The 18,450-nt window shown below is 44.0% G+C and overlaps 1 protein-coding gene across 1 annotated transcript; it reads left to right on the top strand.

Moving 5' to 3' along the window:
* Positions 1 to 7,347: 7,347 nt before the first annotated feature.
* Positions 7,348 to 14,745, top strand: ASIP (agouti signaling protein; the record flags this gene model as incomplete). The annotated part of the gene is made up of 3 exons (XM_082491232.1): positions 7,348 to 7,528; positions 12,863 to 12,924; positions 14,569 to 14,745. 3 exons carry the CDS (start codon positions 7,348 to 7,350, stop codon positions 14,743 to 14,745), a joined length of 420 nt encoding a protein of 139 aa, XP_082347358.1.
* Positions 14,746 to 18,450: the final 3,705 nt, after the last annotated feature.

Raw genomic sequence — 18,450 nt, 5'->3', positions numbered from 1 at the left:
CTCATCTCAGCCTTTTCTCCCATAATTCAAACCTCTGTTTGTTGTCCTGTCTGTCCTGAACAAAGAACGCAGCACCCAAGCGACGGGGGGGGGGCTCCGAATGAGCAACAGGAGGGAGGAGAGAGAGCGGCGGAACTCATAGTGAGTTACAGGAACCGAGATTGACAAGTTTTTGTCCTCCTAATAGGACTCCTCCTTTTTAGTCCGAACATAGCTGATCTCCAAACCCCAGTGAGTCTTGAGTCCAGCTGCCATAAAGAGTGGTTCTCACCCTTTGTACCATCTGCGATGGCACAGCGGACTCAGCTGAAGACCCTCAAGATGGAAATTTTTTTTCTTCCTTTTCAGCCCAACCGAGCTCAAGTGGTTTTGGTCTAAACAACATGATATACGGCCTAATTACAGGGGGGGTGATAGAAGAGTGTAGCTGCAGAGGGAAAAATAAATGCAGGGTGGTTTGCAAGAGCCTGTGCTGAGCTATCCCCTTCCCTTACCGACACACACACAGAGTTAAAAATTACTGCATTCGTATATATCTACAAAAATAATACACACAGCATCTGTAAATCGGGGATTTAAACATATACAAGCCCAATTATTCCTGTCATTGCATATTCCTGCACATGGCACATCTCTTTGGATTGTCTGTGGGCCTTGTTTCTCTTTCTTAACTGCTCTGTACTCCTCAAGAAGCCCCAAGCGGTTTGAGGTCATAAGAAGGGTTGATGCAGTCCGTACGACTTTCGCAGCTGCGTCTCTGTGTGGTTATCAGACACAGACAAAGGAAAGGGTCAACTTTCTTCCGTTGATCAAATTATGACCATTCTTAACAGGAGCAGACTGCAGAGGATGCCATCAGTTTCATATTGATGCTTTTGTAACATATATGCACGATGTGAGATGGTCAAAGGTATGAAAGCTGTAAAGCCTCCTGCTTTTTTTTTTGTTGGCCCAGACTTTGAGACCACCAACCATCCAGCATTTGAGCACCGCAGTCCTCCAGGATTTGAGGACTTGAAGGGATGACTGTTATGTTATTCTTTGTTTAATGAAGGAACAGGTAACATTAGACGCAAGAAGAGTAAAGCTTGTATCTTAAGCAGTGACATTTTGTAATCATTATATTAGTCTTTGCTGGCATCCATTCTAATTTAAATGCATTTTTGCTCCACATGGGTAACCAAAATTGGACGCAATACTCTAAATGAAGATCAGTATCCTGCCCATAAAATCAAATGCTTTGATATTTCTGTTACAAACACTTCTCTTGATACACCCTAGAATTGAATTTGCTAGTTTGCTTTTTGCACAGCTGCATCACATTGTCACTCTTGGTCATGCTGTGAGCAATATACCCAGTTCTTCCCTTTTATCATTTGAAATCCAGAAGCCATTAACTTCAGAATTTTTTTTGCTCTCAAGCGTGAGTGTTTGAACTTGGCCTCTGCGCTGTCGCATCTCATCCAGTTTCACTGCTTCATTCCTCAGGATTATCCAGCTGGAGATGATGAGGACAAGGTAGGGAAACAATGAAAGAGCGCAAAAGGAAAAGGAACTAAATGCTTGAAAGGCAAGAGAAAATCGTCGAAAGGAAACTCTGCATCAAAAGCAACAGGGCACAGTGGATCGCTGAAAATGAAAGAAAACAAAAGGCAGAACCAGAAAATAGAAATAAAAGGAGTGAGGAGGGAGAAGGGTAGACTGAGTTCAATAACGTAAAAAAAAGAGTTGAAGTTAAAATTGCACAGAAACTTAAAATACCACATCAAACACTACAGAATTCTCTCTGGTGCACTTATCTCTGTACAACATACACAACTCATTTGAGCAAACGGAGTGTGGTTTTGGTATAGAGGAGCTAGAGAAAAGACTGTCCCTTGTGCTCGGCCCCTATAGCTGGGAATGAAAAAAATGAATATACAAAAGACCAGAGATAAGAGTCTGGAAGAAAGAGCAAAAAGGAATGAGAATGAACTGAGGGAACAAAAAGGAATGAGAACGAACTGAGGGAAGCCCTCCAATGCCGCTTGCCAGTTTGACTTTTGTCAATAGTATTTTACAGCCTTGTTTTCAATTTAAAGGGGAAAAGAAGCAGAAATTTGGACGTAATACACTGGCGTCCCATAAACATTTTAGTCGTGTCATGTCATGCTTTTGTTTAAAAACAAGTTAAGATTGCACCATTTTATACAGGGGAATAGGGATTTAAACCCGTCTTATGAAAAGGGAAAGATGAGCTCTTGCGGCCACCTGGCCACGGCAGGGAGGAGGCTGGTGTCCCGCCATCCCAACCCTGCTCCGCACGAGGCTCTCGCACGGGCAGCGGTTTGGGCAGATCGATGAAATCCCTGAGCTAAAGGTACATAACCGCTCAGCTTCACTTGCAGTTCCGGCTCCAGGGAAATTTCTAGAAAGCCTAAGGGAAAACATTTCGGCTGGAGGAGAAACTTAGCTGATAGCACTAAGTAGAGGTATTAGAGGAGAACTATCAAAATAGTCTCAACTGTTTGTGTCTGTAGCTGAAAAGCACCATTTTTTGGACTTCAAGCAAAAAGGCTCGGATCTAAATTTGCTTGAAGTCTGAAAAGGGTTGCTTTTCAGCGACAGACACGTCTGTCTTCACAGATAGCACATGGATCATTTTTTAACCGAACCGAAGTTAGACCCAAGCGCCACGACTGCACGCTTTGCATTTTTTTTAAACAAGCCAAGATGCAAAGGTAGGACGTGAAATAACAAACGGAGTATCGGGCTGGAACAGTCTCTCGAAATATGGAACGTGTTTTCCACAATCATGGACGATTTTTTAAGAGCGAAACAGAAAAGTTAAGTTAGAATGGAAGATTCCCAGAAAAAACTACACAAATGGGACAATCAAGTAAGGGATATAACCCCTGGCCCTTGACTAACACAAAACAGATATTGTGAAAAAATAAAAATAAAAAAATCAGGAATTGTTGACTCATAAATATGTAATCATGTTCAGAAAAAAAAAAACAATGGCCATTACAGCTTGTGTAAAATTTGTGCCATGTTTTTTACGGTTATGTACAAGGGATCCACATAAATCTGAATTCCTGATTCAATGTCAAAACTCATTGGTAAGCAGAATTAACGTTGCCCTCATGGCTTCCAGAACAGCTGAGTTTGGCAGAACTCAAATGCTGTAGTGGTTATAAAAACATGTGATTTGAACTAGTGAAAAACAAACCCTGCAGAGATATGGCCATGCAAGCAGATGCAAACAGTGACGCTGGCGGTAGCCAGGCAGGTTAGCTCCAGGCAATAATAGCGGTATTTATTATACTACATCTAGCTGTACTGAAGAAAAGAGGAAAACTTGGATTATTTTGAGGATTTCCTATTAGCAGATGGGGATATACGGTGTATTTCCCACAGGAAAAAGCCTTTTATACTGACCCTGCACTTCAGGTGGAAGGGAGGGGATGGATGTGCGAAGGAGGAGACCCGCTGTCCTCCATCTTTGCCGTGGGTAGCGAGCCATAAGAGTACTTTTGCTGTCATAACTGTTGGTAGTTAGGTGGTGAGGTTATAGTTATACTTAAGTGAAAGTAGCGCATTCAGCAGCACATGCGTAGGGGGGCTGTGAACGGGGGAGACGCGCTGGAGTTCAGCAGCCGACCAGCACGAATCACAGCGCTTCACTCTCAACACACGGACACTCTGGAGACACTGCTTGAGCGTGCATGAGATTACTACGGACGGTGTGACGGCAGCGGTGATACCCTGCAGGGCACGCTGCTGGCACTGCCGTGTGGCACCACCCAGGAGGAGGATGCGGGTATGGGGTCTCAGCCGCAGCAGGTACCCCGGGCGTCCCCTTGAGCCTCACACCTCTGGGAGGTGCACACTGGTTGGGGTGCCCCATCACCGGTGAAGGTGAGGAGGGGGTTCGCAGATTCAGTGGCATCCAGAAGGACAAGGATCTTGATGTCCACCTCAAGAGGAAGCGGTGGCAGACGGTCACCAGAGACACCCTCCTGGAGATGGAGGCCCCTATCTGCCAAACTCCAAAGGTTTGTTGCTTGCTGGGGGCTGAGATTTGGGAAGTTGCAGACTGCCAAGGCTCCTCTAGACCCTCGTGCGATTACCTGTTGCTGCCCAACCACACAGCTGACAACAACACAGCCAAGGGAGGCTTTGAGCATATCCAGAGCAACTCAAGCTGTCAGTGGAGCAGAGGTATATAAAAAGACAAAGTACTTGATGTCTTCCCAGGACTGGCTGGGTCTGCTTTTGGCCTGAGCGTAGAGGCAGAGCCTCTGGGAACACGGCATTACCCACCACAGAGGAAGATGCAGCACAGAGGGCACTCAAACCAGCTGGACACAGAAAAGTCCGTGGGACCAAGCAGGGTGCACCCCAGGGCGCTGAAAATGCTGGTTGATGCCACTGCCAGGCTGCTCGCTCTGAAAGGCCAACTGGGGGAGGCTCCTCAAGCCTGGCAAAAGGAAACATCACATCCGTCTCCAAAAAGGGCAAGAAGAGGATCCACAGAACTACAGGCCAGCCAGGCTCACCTCAGTCCCCGAGAAGGTTGTAGAGCAAATACTCCTTGAAGCCATTTCCAGCCACGGGAAGGACAAAAGGGAATTGCGAAGAGCAAGCGCAGACATATCAGAGGCAAATCATACCTACACCAGCCTGATGGCCTGAATAGCTTTTAATTTTTGCGGATAGCTTAGGGAATTGTGCCAGGAATTAAAACTTGTTCGGCACAGCTCATATAGTTCTTGCATGTGTACACCTTCCCATTACATCCAGCCACACCAGACATCTCAACAGCTCAACATCTTTTAAGGTATCCACTAATTCTTGCTTTTTTCCTTGCACTACCTCTTTTTCTGCCCTGTCCTTTGCAAAATGGGAGCACAGCAGCAGAGCGTAGGTGAAGAAATGCCAAAAAAAAAAAAAAAAAAGCGAACCTTGGCAAGGGTTTTGTGATACGATGCAAAAGACGAAACCCAAGATTACAAACACCTTTAAGCACTTTTTTTCTCATCTTCGCTTCTGATTCCACGTTCCACCTCTTTTACCTTCCCACGAGCTGTGCTGCACACATCTAGCAGACTACGCTGCTCCAAGGAGCCTTACCTCTTTAGCCAGTTGGCATAGTTTTCAGATCAAATGCATATTCACCAATGTATGCATTTCCCAGGTTCGAACAGTCACTCAAAGGCCGTAAGACTCCTACCACCCAAGTGCTTTTGGCAAAAAAAAAAAAAAAAAAAAAAAACCAAACACATATGCACAAGGATTCAAATCAGCACATGCAGCCAGGTTTGCTAGAGCATGTTCAGACGTGACTCTTTGAAGTGAACAGATGCAAGCTGTCAAACTTTACTATTTTCTTACATTCGCACAGGTGCGATTGCATTCATTGGCAGTTTTGCCGAGATAAGGACAAGGAAATAAAATGGAAACAACGTTTTGGGACGGAAGAAGTTTATTTAAACAGTGCTTTGGGGGCATGTTGACATTGTCTCCAGCAGACGGTTATGTGCCAGCTACACTAATACTTCAGGTGGGCAGCACACACTGATCTGAAAATCATAGGTATGTTATAAAGCATATCCTGCAACTACGCTAGAAAGTTGCTTAAAAAAGCAAAATCTACAGCATGAACACCACTATATGCAAATCTAACAATCTTCCAGCTCACAGCTTGCTCTCTTCACTCCAGCTCAGGGCATGGAAAGAATTAGAGCCCAAATGTCTACATCTACCTGTCATAGATGTGCCCTGTACCATAGAATCATAGAATGGTTTGGGTGGAAAGAGACCTTGAAGATCATCCAGTTCCACCCCCCTGCCCTGGGCAGGGACACCTCCCCCCAGCCCAGGTTGCTCCAAGCCCCGTCCAACCTGGCCTTGAACACCTCCAGGGATGGGGCAGCCACAGCTTCTCAGGGCACCCTGCGCCAGGGGCTCACCGCCCGCACAGGGAAAAATTTTTTCCTTCCCTGTATGCCTAGATCCTGCAAAAAATAGCATACTTAAAATTTAAGCAAGCTAAGATATTTTAAGTAATATATTTTATTTGACCGACTGTATATTTGGAAAACGTAAACAAGCTTTTGGGAACGTAAGATGTTATTCAGCTCATTTTTGAATTTTAAGCATATACCTAGAATATGAACACCACTGGGGATACTCAGGTTGGTAAAATTAGTTACATAAAAAAAAAAAGTTCTAATTTTGACCCGAATGGTTATGATTATGACCTAAATGGTTATCTAAAAAGTGTAATGCAGTCTCAGTTTAGCAGCAGTGATTAGATAGATTGAAGCTCTTCCAATGCAGAATTTCTGCATCTTTTAACTCTCGAGTACTTAAGTCATTACAACCAGATTAATTGCTCAGAACATGTGGTTTCACTCCCTCTTTTTACCGCTACTAGGAGCTTTTCATTGATAAAAAGCTACCCATAAATCGGGTGTGCCTCTGGAGGAAGGCTCCCATAGTTCTGACTCAGCGTGAAACTATTGCACATGGAAATAAAAATCAACTTCAAACTTCAACAGTGTTAAGAATCTACAAGAAAAGGAGACCGGGACGGTGATACGCTCTGTGTACCCTCTATGGCTGCACTGCGTCACACCAAGGTTGGCCAGGGCCAGTGGCCTTCTTCCAAGGTGTATGGCCACATCCTGCAAAGTTCAGGGTTCTCCATAAGTATGCTCAAATCCCATAGATTTTGGTACATTTTTGAAGTTATTAAGTGCATGCTAAGCCTGAAGGCCCATAAATGCTTTACAGCACTGGGCCTTTTATAACTTGCGTGAGTTATGGCTGTAATTCACCCTAGGATCAGAGCAGCCCCATGAGGGTATAATAAAACGAGATATTTCTTCATGGCTTATTTTTAAATGGAGAAAACTAATAGGAAACATAATTTGTGGGTTTTGAAATTATCATTATTCGTCTAGGTTTTCTAGCATAAAATTGTAAACGAGATTTTCTAGGAAAAACCTGATGATGTGATTGAGCTGTCAGCAGTAACAGCAGATGTTCTCCTCCCCTTCGTCATATAATCAACAACACTATAAAACTCAGTGCGGAGAACTCACAGCTTTTGGAAAAACAAGCCTTTTGGGGATAGAATCAGGGAAAAAAAAAAAAAAAAGAAAAAAAGACCATCTAAGAGAGTTATATTTGAGATAGTGTTTTTCCTCACAGACATTCCGGTATCAGAGGCAAAGTGCTGGAAACAAAAGAGTCGTCAAAGGTACGTTGCTAAAGCTGCACAACATGAGGGAAAACCATTGCTGAGATTCCTATCCTTGCGTCTCTTCTGCATGCAGGTTTTGACCGACTTTGGTTTTCATGACAATGGAATTTTTCCTCCCCAGGATGGAAAGTAAGAACCTCTTCCTAAGCCTGTTGCTCTGCTACAGTTTGCTCAGAGCTGCCGATTCCCATCTGATAATAGAAGAGAAGACAGAATGTACCCTGTCGAGGAACAACAAAATGAACCTCCAAGATCTCCCACCCATCTCCATAGTAGGTTAGTAAAAGCTGCCATTCGGTGCCAAATTAACAGGATTTGCAGAAAATACGATTGTTGATAAATATGGGTTATTTTGATAGCTTACCCCAACGTTGCAACTTCATACAAACGCCTTCGTAGCGGCAATGCAGCCACAGCATCCAAGAACGGCAACGGGGCAAACCACCGTTTAGAGTAAGAAAATCAATAAATAAAAATCAGGCAACTTATTCTAGTTTTACAGATTTCACTTCAGGTCCTATCACACTGTAAGTCTTTTTATATTGCAGAGAAGTGTTTTTCTGTTAATGTGGGCATTAATCTTCCTTTGAAAGACGAGTGCAAATAAAAAAAAGGGAACGTAACTTTTATTTTTTTTAGGATCTGCTCTTGTGCCAGAGAAATCAGCAGTTCTTTAAGGTATTAATATAACCTCAATTTCCCTGTGCACCAAACGATCTTTAACCAGGGGAAGAAAAGAGCACTGCAAGGGAGAGCCAGAGGTCATCCCTTTAGCCAAGACAGGACCGGCTATGTCCCTACCCTTACTGGCAGTGACCGTCTCTCCTGGCAGGGAGGAACTTCGTTAGGGCAATGCTTTTAACTCTTTTTCTTCGCAAAATTTTTCCTCGTCTCTGCCCCAACTCTTTCAATGTCATTTAAGCCAACTTTTTTTTCTTTCAAGAAACTCACAGGTATTTAGAGATAATTAGCTGCAGGACGTTATTCATAACTGTGTTGAAATTTTAATAACTGAAAGAATAAAACTTCTCTCATTTAGCTCCTTTCAACAGGCTTTTAGGACTTTTGCTTAAAGCAGGTGGGTTTCTTACCTTGTTTCCTGTATTTTCTCTGCACTCTTGCTCAGGTGAGGGTTTTTAAGGAGAAACAGTTCCCCCACACGTGCACTTCCAATGAAATTGGCACCTCTGAATCCCGAGTTAACTCAAGATTGTTTAACTTCAAGTTTATTAAAGCTTGTGCTGTTCTGCAGCCTCCCAAGCCATATCATTTCATGGTCCTCGTGACCCTAGATGCCTTCAGTCTCACGCTTCCAATATTTTTTTTTTTATTCCAGTTAAAATCAGAGATAAAAAAATACATTCCCTTCAACTGTCTTCTCTATCTTCTCACAAAAATGTGCCCGGGCCTTACACATGGTGGATAGGCTACGGCGTCCCATCTTGCTTTGCCAACAGACATCCAAGGTAGCAAAAATCCCCTATCGCTGCCAGGTCCTCTTGCTTTGGACGGTTCTGCAAGGCCTCACAAAACCCTTTCCTCCTTCTCTGCCCCGTGTTTGGTGGTCTGCAAGAGCACCCGCGCAGCCTCGGCGCTCCCTGGTGAAGGCCGGCTGCGCTGCTTTCCCGTTTTACGGTCAACAGAGAGATGAAGCAATTAGCCGAGGTGAAAAAAGAAGACCACAGCTGAATCCAAGGGGCTGAATCTGAGCAAAGAGCATGGCCTCCAGCTCACCTTCACACCCGTTCCTCTCCTACACGCATACAAACAGAATGAACGTTTGATGCTGAAAATGCAAGAGTAATTCAAAAGAGCAGAACTCGGCCCAACGCTCACCTCTTCCGTAGTCCGCTTGTCTTGGCTGACTATTCCAAAAAGGAAAATACAGACGTGAAACCCACTGTAACACCGCTGGCGAGGGCTGCACTCACTTTCTTGGGGCACGAGGCACTTCCAGAGGTATCCCAAGGCCTTTCTGCAGCACACCAGCCCAACGGCGAGAGGCCAGGCTGATCCTCCACCACCCCACACCGGAAGAAAATTGAAAAAATACAAAGTGAGTAATGAAACTGAGATAGATCATTCCTCTTTTTCTCATTCAATAGAATCTGACTTAAGTTTTGAAATAGTTTATTCTGGAGCTGAAAATGGCACATGCTCAAATCTTTCTGGGTTTTATTTCAGACAACCAGAAGCCACATTACCTCTATCACTTATTGCTCTTGCTATTGACTAAAATAGTTGAGTTATAGCTTGATAAACTAAATACAAATTAATCAAAAGCATGCATTAATGCGTGGCGTATGAAGAGTGTTCGAAAGTCCCTAGCCACGACCCTTCAAATGGGTGGAGAAAGAAGGTGCAGCAGAGAGGACAGGCACTGACGTGGTTTTGGGGTTCAGGTTACTGGACCGAGGGACCTTCCAGCCCTGCTGAGGGCAGGGGGATGACCGCAGACCTCATCATTTTCACCGAAGCGAGCTGAGAATAACGTCACCTGCCTCACTGCAGCATATTGCGAGACGCAACCGGAGGCCCATCCTTTTCCCCTGGTTTTTGCCGGGCTCTCTGCTTTACGCGGCAGCTGGATGAAGAAATGGAGCCGTGCCCTTGAAACGAGTGGGAAGAGTCGCTCGAGGGAGAGAGGCTGCCTTGGAGACAGTCCTGCAGAGGATGGGAACGGGTTGAAGAGGGAGAAACTAATGCAAAGAGGGGACAGCCACGGGGAAAAGCACCCGAGAGGAGAGGGGAGGGCAGGGGCAGAGGTGGCTCCTCCTCTGCCTGCAGCCCCAGCAAAACCCCTGCAGCACTCCGGGGGGACGATGAAGCCACGCGTGCTGATATTTATTATAACAGCAGCAGCGTGGCAAAAGGCTGACAGGCTGGTCTGTCCCATCACCACCACGGAATCAGTTAATTTGGAGCAAAAATTAAGAGAGCGTTTCAATACCTACAGCCTCCTCTCCCCTCCTGATACCATCAATTTCTTTATGATTTATGAGCTACAATTTGTCATGCTGATATACCTCATTTATTTTCATACAAGCTAACAGAAAAATTTCTTGTCAGCTTGGTTTAAATGTTTTGGATAGAGCTTCCTGTCTCTGGGACATGTTCTTATACCAAGTCCCATTCCTTCTGGTTGGCCACACAGCGCAGAAACAAAGGCACTTGTGTTACAGCCCAGTTTTTAAATGTTGCTGTAGCCATATCCGAGTAATAAAACTCCTTTGCAATCAGCTGTTTATACACCTGTCGATCAATCACAGTGCTCATGGTACGAAACGATGATATGTCTGGCTCAAATTCAATAAAACCCAAGGCTGGAGTTGAATCACATCTTAAAAGGTAAGCGGAGGATTTGCTAACATCAACTAGTAAAACGTGCAATCATCTAACTAATATGTGCTTTTCAAATTTCAGTTGTGTCAACAGGGGTTAGAGGTGCATGTTATCAATATTTCAACAAGCCTGTATTACATTTTCCCCATATTTTCAGAGATGAGCTTTGCTGGTCAGTCGGGCAGCTGTTGGAAACACAGTAGGTAGAGCACGAGGAATATGAGATTAGAGGCCAGTTGGGAAAAGCGGGTGTTTTACCCAACCCGGAGGAACCACAGAAGAGTCAATTACAGCACTCACCTGTCAAAAAAAGCATCTCCACATTTCCCTCCCATCTGCCCACTGGGCATCATTTTCTTGTTTACCTTATACCCTGGAATAGTTCAAGCGCATTTATGTCACGGCAATGGTTAAATCTGTGTATAATGACATCATATATCCTTATCCTTATATATATATCCATATGTTATCGAAACAATTTTCTAGGCAGAGCAGTCCAGACAATCCTGTACAATTGTACTGTAGAAAGTTAAATTGCTGTAGAATGAAATTGCTTACAAGCGTCTTGGTTACCGACAGAAAGTTTCAAAGGGCAGCATCTGCCAGCTGGAACTGGATCTAAACCACTAATTCTAGTTAGCGCAAAGCCTTGTTTAAGACGTGCTCTTATTAAGTGACCATAACTTTACAGGCTTGAAGTATAGTTTTTCCTCCCCCTGTTTCTTAGAGATGTATAACCCTAACTATAACGATGCAAAGATAATAAATGAAACCCCACAAACCTGCCCAAAGTGTATGTTCATCATCCCGTAATTCTGTAAATCCTGGCAATTATTAAATATTCAAAAAGATATAGATGGCAAATACTGGAATGTATAAGGAGCCACCGTTCATCGATGGGCGTATGTAAATTTTTTATCCCAATCGTTCATTACATACATGTAGTGCTTATTACAAACCTCACACATGCAGAATAAAAGTAACAAAAATACCGTAAGAGATTAGTGAGCTGGGAAGTGCCTCACACTTTGACAGTCTTGTGTTAGATCCCAAGACAAGTCTTAGTCAGGGAGCTTATCTATAGTGATAAACAGCATTAGAGCTGATACGATAATAAAAACAACTGCAGTGAAGGCTATTAGCCCTCAAGGGATAGTATGAGAAAGTTGACAAATACTAGTGATTTGATCTGATCTAAAAAGTTACATCAGGCATAGTTTGAACACCCCCCCATCCCCAACCCCTAAATTTACCAGATCCAAGCTTCAACTCTGCAAATATTCACAAACATTTCAAAGCTACGGGTACATTAATAGAATCATAGAATCGTTATGGCTGGAAAAGACCTTTAAGATCATCAAGTCCAACCGTTACCTAACTCTATCGGGCCCACTTCTAAACCATGTCCCTGAGCACCGTATCTACACGGCTTTTGAATACACCCAAGGATGGCGATTCAACCACTTCCCTGGGCAGCCTGTGCCAGTCTTTGGTAACCCTTTCAGTGTAGCAGTCTTTCCTAATGTCTAACCTAAACCTCCCCTGGTACAACCCATAGGACAAGGGGAAATGGCCTCAGGTTGCAACTTGTGAGAAGAGACCAGTGCCCACCTCTCTACACCCTCCTTTCAGGGAGCTGTAGAGAGTGAGAAGGTCTCCCCTCAGCCTCCTTTTCACCTTTGCAAGTAACGTCTTGTAAAGCAAAGTGGTAAGGGAAAAAGGAACAAAGAACTGAAGAATGAACAGTGGCATCATACAGACGAAGAGTTCATGCCAAATCAACAAAGAGTTTTTTGCTTGTGAAAACCAACATACTTGTTAATTCCCACCAAAATTATGCAGGAAACACCACCTTTTAACAGGAAAAAAAAAGTGAATTCTAAAGGTTTTTCCTATTTTTTGTTCATGTGACTAATGCACACAAGTACCCCCATCTTTTACACATCTTCTACATCTTTTTTTTTTATTTCTCTGAAATTATTCTCCCTGTTCGTGTCTGACCAAACAATGTGCAAAAAAAGCCCTCCTAAAATACAAACATCAGCGCCCTTCTGCTTCGCCTGAGCAAGAGCGACGGCAGTTCAGCCGCGCTATGTGTAAGTGAGGGCGGCTCCTACGGACGAACCTCTTCGCTGCGAAGCACACAGCGATGAGCTGGCGATGCAGGTTGCCCGCCTTCTCTCGTACAAAACCAGTGTTAAGCATCTCAATTAAATAACACTTGCTGTAAAATTGATTTAATATTATGTTGTGCTATTCTCTTTGAAGATTTAACTAAAAGATCCCAGAAAGTCAGCAGGAAAGAAGCAGAGAACAAGAAATCTTCCAAGGTAGGTGGCGGTTCAGAAAACACTGTTGAATTAGAACAGTTTATTACTTCTATGGTTTTCCTCGGTGCATTCATTGCGAGGCTTTTACAGCCATTCCCCAATGCAAATAATTTACATACAGTTTGAAATTCTCAATACTGTAAAAAACAGATTTAAAACATTAATGGTGGAAAGAAAACTATGCGATCTTAGATTAGTCAGAGGTTATTGTCTGGGTTTTGGGGGGGTCTCGCTGGTTTTGGTTTTGCTTTTGGTTTTTACAGTCTTCTCTTACACAAAAGGTACTTTAACCTTGAGCTAATTTAAATATTTGTAAAATTATTTAGGGATCCACCATAAAGAGGCATCATTCCCGGCCGCACCCTGTAGGGAACTGTACAGGCTCCACAGCCCGGGGCCACAAACTCACTATCTACTGTTTTTTAACCGCTGGTGCCAAAGAATTAAAGAAGAGGGATACAAAGAAGTCGGTATTTGGTTGAAAATGTTAACTATTAATTTTATCAGACCAGTAGATTCAGGTTGATAGATTTCCTCAATGCGATGTTAGCCATAGGTCTCAAATGTGAAGTATTACATGGGCTGGACTCCTCTGTTTTAAAGATTGTCTGGAAAAATAGAAAATGGCAATTTTACCTTATTTTTAATATGTCGTGTTATCCATTTATAGCCAAACCAGTCATTGCTGCAAACAGAAACGTTTAGAGCTCCTCCTTTCCTTTCTAACTGATGTCTTGTATGGTTAAATTTCCTTGAAACACTTCCTAAATTCACAGGTTGACCCAAGTTGAAAGGGGCCTCAGGACACCTTCAGCTCAAAGCACCATCAAACTCTGTCAAAGTGTTTTGGCTTAAAAGCTCCTAAGTCACTTAGACACCACTGAACATTTCGCCCTAAAATTGAAACTCCCGAGAAATTACCAAGTTAGAAAAGTACATCAGGTTCCTCTAGCTGGTGGGCTCCAGAGAGCTCTCCCAGGTCCAGGCGTGTGCTGGTCAACCCAAAGCGTTCCACCTTTCCAAAGCACAGACAGAGGAGCAGCCCTCCTTGGGTAGGCCGAGAGATCTTTTTCAGCTCGCTTACCCGTGTCTGCAGTTAAGGATTCCCACACGCAAATCCGATGCACAAAGGATTACCGAGCTCCAGAGGCGGCTTGACACACAAACCACGCGAGGTACAGCGCTGCCAAGTCACCGCCCCTCTCTCTCAGCCTCACAGCTCAGGAAGCAAAGCAGGAACCAGCCCCACAGATGGACAGGGAGGGTTCACTCTCATTTGAAAAGTTTGGGGATCCAAGAGTAATTCCTTTCTTCCTTTTACTGATTACGTCGTTGTCTTTGCAGTCTTCCATCCCTTTCTTCGCTGCTGCCCCATTTTTCCCTACCGAGCGTTTTTCAACGGTCTATCTATCCAGCCATGTTTCTAACGGCTCAAAATATGGGGCGCACAAGGTTTACCATTTTGTTCGGTAGACCGGTCTCAAGCATTACCAGTATGATCCAGTCCCACCACGTAAGTCTCACTACTAGCCACCGCCTCCTCATCTCAAGCCAGAAGCTCCCACAGTTGACTCTCTTTGCACCTATGCTTTACTCTGCTCACTTCACATTTATATGAATTCTCATGTTTTTTTTTTCTTCTAGAAAAATGCTGAACCGAAGACATCTCCGAAACCAAGACCCACACCAGCTGCTGACTGTGTGCCAAACTTCAAAACCTGCAAACCACACTTGAATTCATGTTGTCACTACTGTGCTTTGTGCAAATGCCGAATTTTTCAGACCATCTGCCAATGTCTAATGTTAAACCCAAAGTGTTAAGCCAAACTGGGAATACAATAAGGCTTCTGTCTTTCATTAGCTTCTGAAGTGTATATTTCAAAGTGTAAAGCAATCACAGAGCTTTGAAGCTGGCAGCTTGGATTTGCCCCTCTTAAAATTAAATGCGCGATTTTTTTTTTTCAATGGATTAATACTATCATGAACAGGATGCTTTTTTCAGACAAGCAGGGAGATTGACATCGAACAGGTATTTTTAGCAAAACTGGCCTGCATTTTAAGAATTCTGGGTTCTTCTTGGTTTGGGGTTTGGGGGGTGTTTTGAAGGGTGATATTAACCACAGACTGCAGTATTGCCCAACCAGCACCGCAAACCCTGTACCAACGGCACCCAAACGGCCACACTAAACCAGGACCGGTTAATCCAGGGAGGGACCAAAGCTTGGGTTTGCCCACAAGACAGCACAGCGCCAGCTTCCAGAACTGCCAAAATACCATGTGGAAAACGCAGGTTTGAGTGTTAACCCCCTTTTCACATGTTCAGCAAATATCAGGATGAGAATTTATATAGGCTATTCTACCTGGAAAGGCAGACCCAAATCAATCTGGGAATTTTTTAATCACCCTCAGCTGAGCATCAGTACATCCACCTCCAGTGGTTTTAGTCATTCTACCAATAACCAGTATCCCCAAGGTGTGTAATACACCTTTATTTGAACCCTGAATGTATCTGTGCCTCATGACTTAAAAAGACGACTTTTTTTCCCCAGCTGTATCCATAGGGATAGAGTCCTCAGCTCTTCTTTTCCTGCTGCCACAGACACAGTGCATATTGTGCCCAAAAGCAGGAACACGTACTCAGGACTCTGAGGAAGAAAGGAAAGATCAGCAAAAAAGGAATGCGTATCCCACATGTACATCTTGAAGGAAACCATTACAGGCAATCGATCTCTCATTCTTTGCCCATTCTTACTATGGGCAACTCCCAATACCTACCCTGAGCATGAATTTAGGTGGCAATCTCGATGTGATGCATGCAACCAGTGACCACGGGGGGGGGGGGGGGGGGGGGGGGGAATATATTGAATGCTGTATCAACCCTTAAAGTCTCAGAAACAGCTCTGAAGGTATGGATGAAGCTCAGGGCAGCAGCAAACAGGAGTCTAGAAGACATCTTCCTCTTGTTCTTGAAGTTCTTTGCGTTAATCTTGAGTTATCCAAGATGGCACAGGAGGAAACCCCTTCTTGGTTAAACTACCAGGAGAGATGTGGTAGGGCACAGGAGAGCAAGGAGGGAGCAGACCCAGAAGCTGTCCCCAACACTGAAGACTCTTCTCCTGCCAGACTTCAGCTCTTGCTTTTTACCTCCTCTGTTCCATGTCCAGAATATTCTTTTCCCCCACTCCTGTGAACAATTTTTTCTTACATGGGCCTTTCTTGATTTTAGTATTCTCCCTTTGTCCTACCGCTATTGCCAGTCACCGCAGGAGCCACATGCGCTCCCAGGGCTAAAACCACATCTTCCACGCTCACTCCGCCTGCCTGTTAGATGGCTGCACCAGTGTCCCTACTGATGCTCTTCAGCTTTCACAATCAAGTATTTTCTAACCATGAATTTCTAGTCCAAATCCTGGATTTTCTAGTGCTCTGTGCAGGTCTAATTGAGAGTAAATTTCTTTACTGATTTACTTCTAAGCACAGCTGAGGGCTACAAAAATCTTCCAGGTGGGCAAAGATGACGCAGACGACATTCTCAAGGGGCTCAAGCCATGTGAACTTTTTGGTTTTTCTTCTAACAATCAATCCAAAGCACAGAGCTAAAAACACATGGCAAATGTTGACAGAAATGTTTATCTTGGAGATACATATCGATGACAGAGACTAATCTAAGAAAGAGCCCAAATGATGACAGGATGTCATTGTGTTCCTTATCTTTCATAATATGCATCAGCTGTCATATATGATGCAAGCTTGAATTCTTTTAAATGTACATAAGTATGTCTTTTAATCAGATATCCTGGCTCAGGAATCTGTAAGCCATTCAGTTACAATAAAAAGAGGATGAGAAGGAAGAACGATACATTACAATGCGCTTAGGAAACAGAATTTGGTCCCTTCTTTTACTAGGTAAAGATGTAGGTTCCCATTAAGTCGTTTCAAAATTCTCATAACTATAAGAGGTTGTCCTTGGTTGATACTAAAATCATATCAATAATCACACAACAACTTCTCATGTGAAAAAAAAAATATGATTTTCTTGCCAGACTATCCCGCTGGTCAGAAAAACTCTATTTTACCAGGGTGGATGGGAGCAGGAGGAGAGGAAAGGGAGGGAAGAAGAGCCAGAAATCAAACAAAAGGCTGTTCTCTAGCCAGCAGCTCCCACTCCAGCTTAGCAGACTCACAGAATGGTTGAGGTTAGCAGAGACCTCTGGAAGTCATCTGGTCCAACCCCCTGCTCAAGCAGGGCCACTTCAATTGTCCAAACAATTTTTAAGTATCTCCAAGGAGAAAGACTCTATCCCCGGGCAACCTGTGCCAGTGCTCAGTCAACCGCCCCGTTATAAAAAAAAAAAAAGAAAAAAAAGTGCCGATGTTTGCCTCTCTCCAGTATGTCCATATGTCTCGTACTGGGGAGCCCCAAACTGGACAAAGTACTCCAGGTGTGGCCTTACCAGTGCTGAGCAGAGGGAAAGGATCACCCCCTTGACTTGCTGGCAACAGTCCTCCTAGTGCAGCCCAGGCCACCGTTTGTCTTCATTTGCCCCAGGGCCATGTCGCTGGCTCATGTCCATCTTGATGTTCACCAGGACCCCCGGGGTCCTTTTCTGCAAAGCTGCTTTCCAGCTGGGCGGGCTCCAGCAAACGTTCACGCATGGGGTTGTTCCTCCCCAGGTGTAGGACTTTGCGCTTCTCCTTGTTGAACTGCGTGAGGTTCCTGTCTGACCGTTTCTCCAGCCTGTCCTGGTCCCTCCGGACAGCAGCATGACCCTCTGGCTAAAAATACCACTCCTGCCAGGGTTGTGTCACACGCAGACTTGCTGAGGGCACACTCCGCCCCATCATCGGAGTCATTAACGAAGGTGACAGCCAGAGCTTGTGGCTGCCGGCTAAGGAAGCAGAAAGTGCCGAGACCTGCACTGAGGAGCGAGAGACATGGAAGCTGAACCAGCGAAGCACGGGACGGTGCACCTATGCAATGAAGGAAGAGGAAAGATCCTTTCACATGAGAACAAGGAGATTTGTTTTTCAACACATATGCACGTACTTTTTAATATAGCATTTATATGTAGTGCATTTTGACAAATCTGATTTATTAATAAGCCTTTTTTGTAACTGGAACTGATTAGAAAGAGGTTATGCTTTCTTTGCCATTCATCTATCACACCAAAGAATATATGTAGTCAAGTACTCTGAAATTGTTATTAGCCTTCATGACTTTACTTTTCTGGGTAAAGATCCCATTGCATGAGGTATTTATAGGATACATAAATCAGTAAAACATGTACACCTAATATTTGCTTCCTGTATTTAGTTGGAACAGATACTTATGCTGAGGATTTGTTTGCAAGTGCAAGAGTTCCCTAAGAGACTTATCTGAAATGTCATCAGCACACAGATAAAACGTACACATGACAAAGATGGAGTGCTTAATTTTTCGTTGTTATATACCAAAATGTCTCCACTGAAAACTCATTGGAATTCAAGCTTTGAAACAGACCCAGTAATGCTCCATGACAGAGTCAT

This window comes from Vanellus vanellus (genome assembly GCF_965231255.1).
Source record: "Vanellus vanellus genome assembly, chromosome: 15".
Taxonomy (NCBI): domain Eukaryota; kingdom Metazoa; phylum Chordata; class Aves; order Charadriiformes; family Charadriidae; genus Vanellus; species Vanellus vanellus.
Note: the sequence above shows the minus strand (reverse complement) of the source record. Positions and strands in the feature narration are given on the sequence as shown.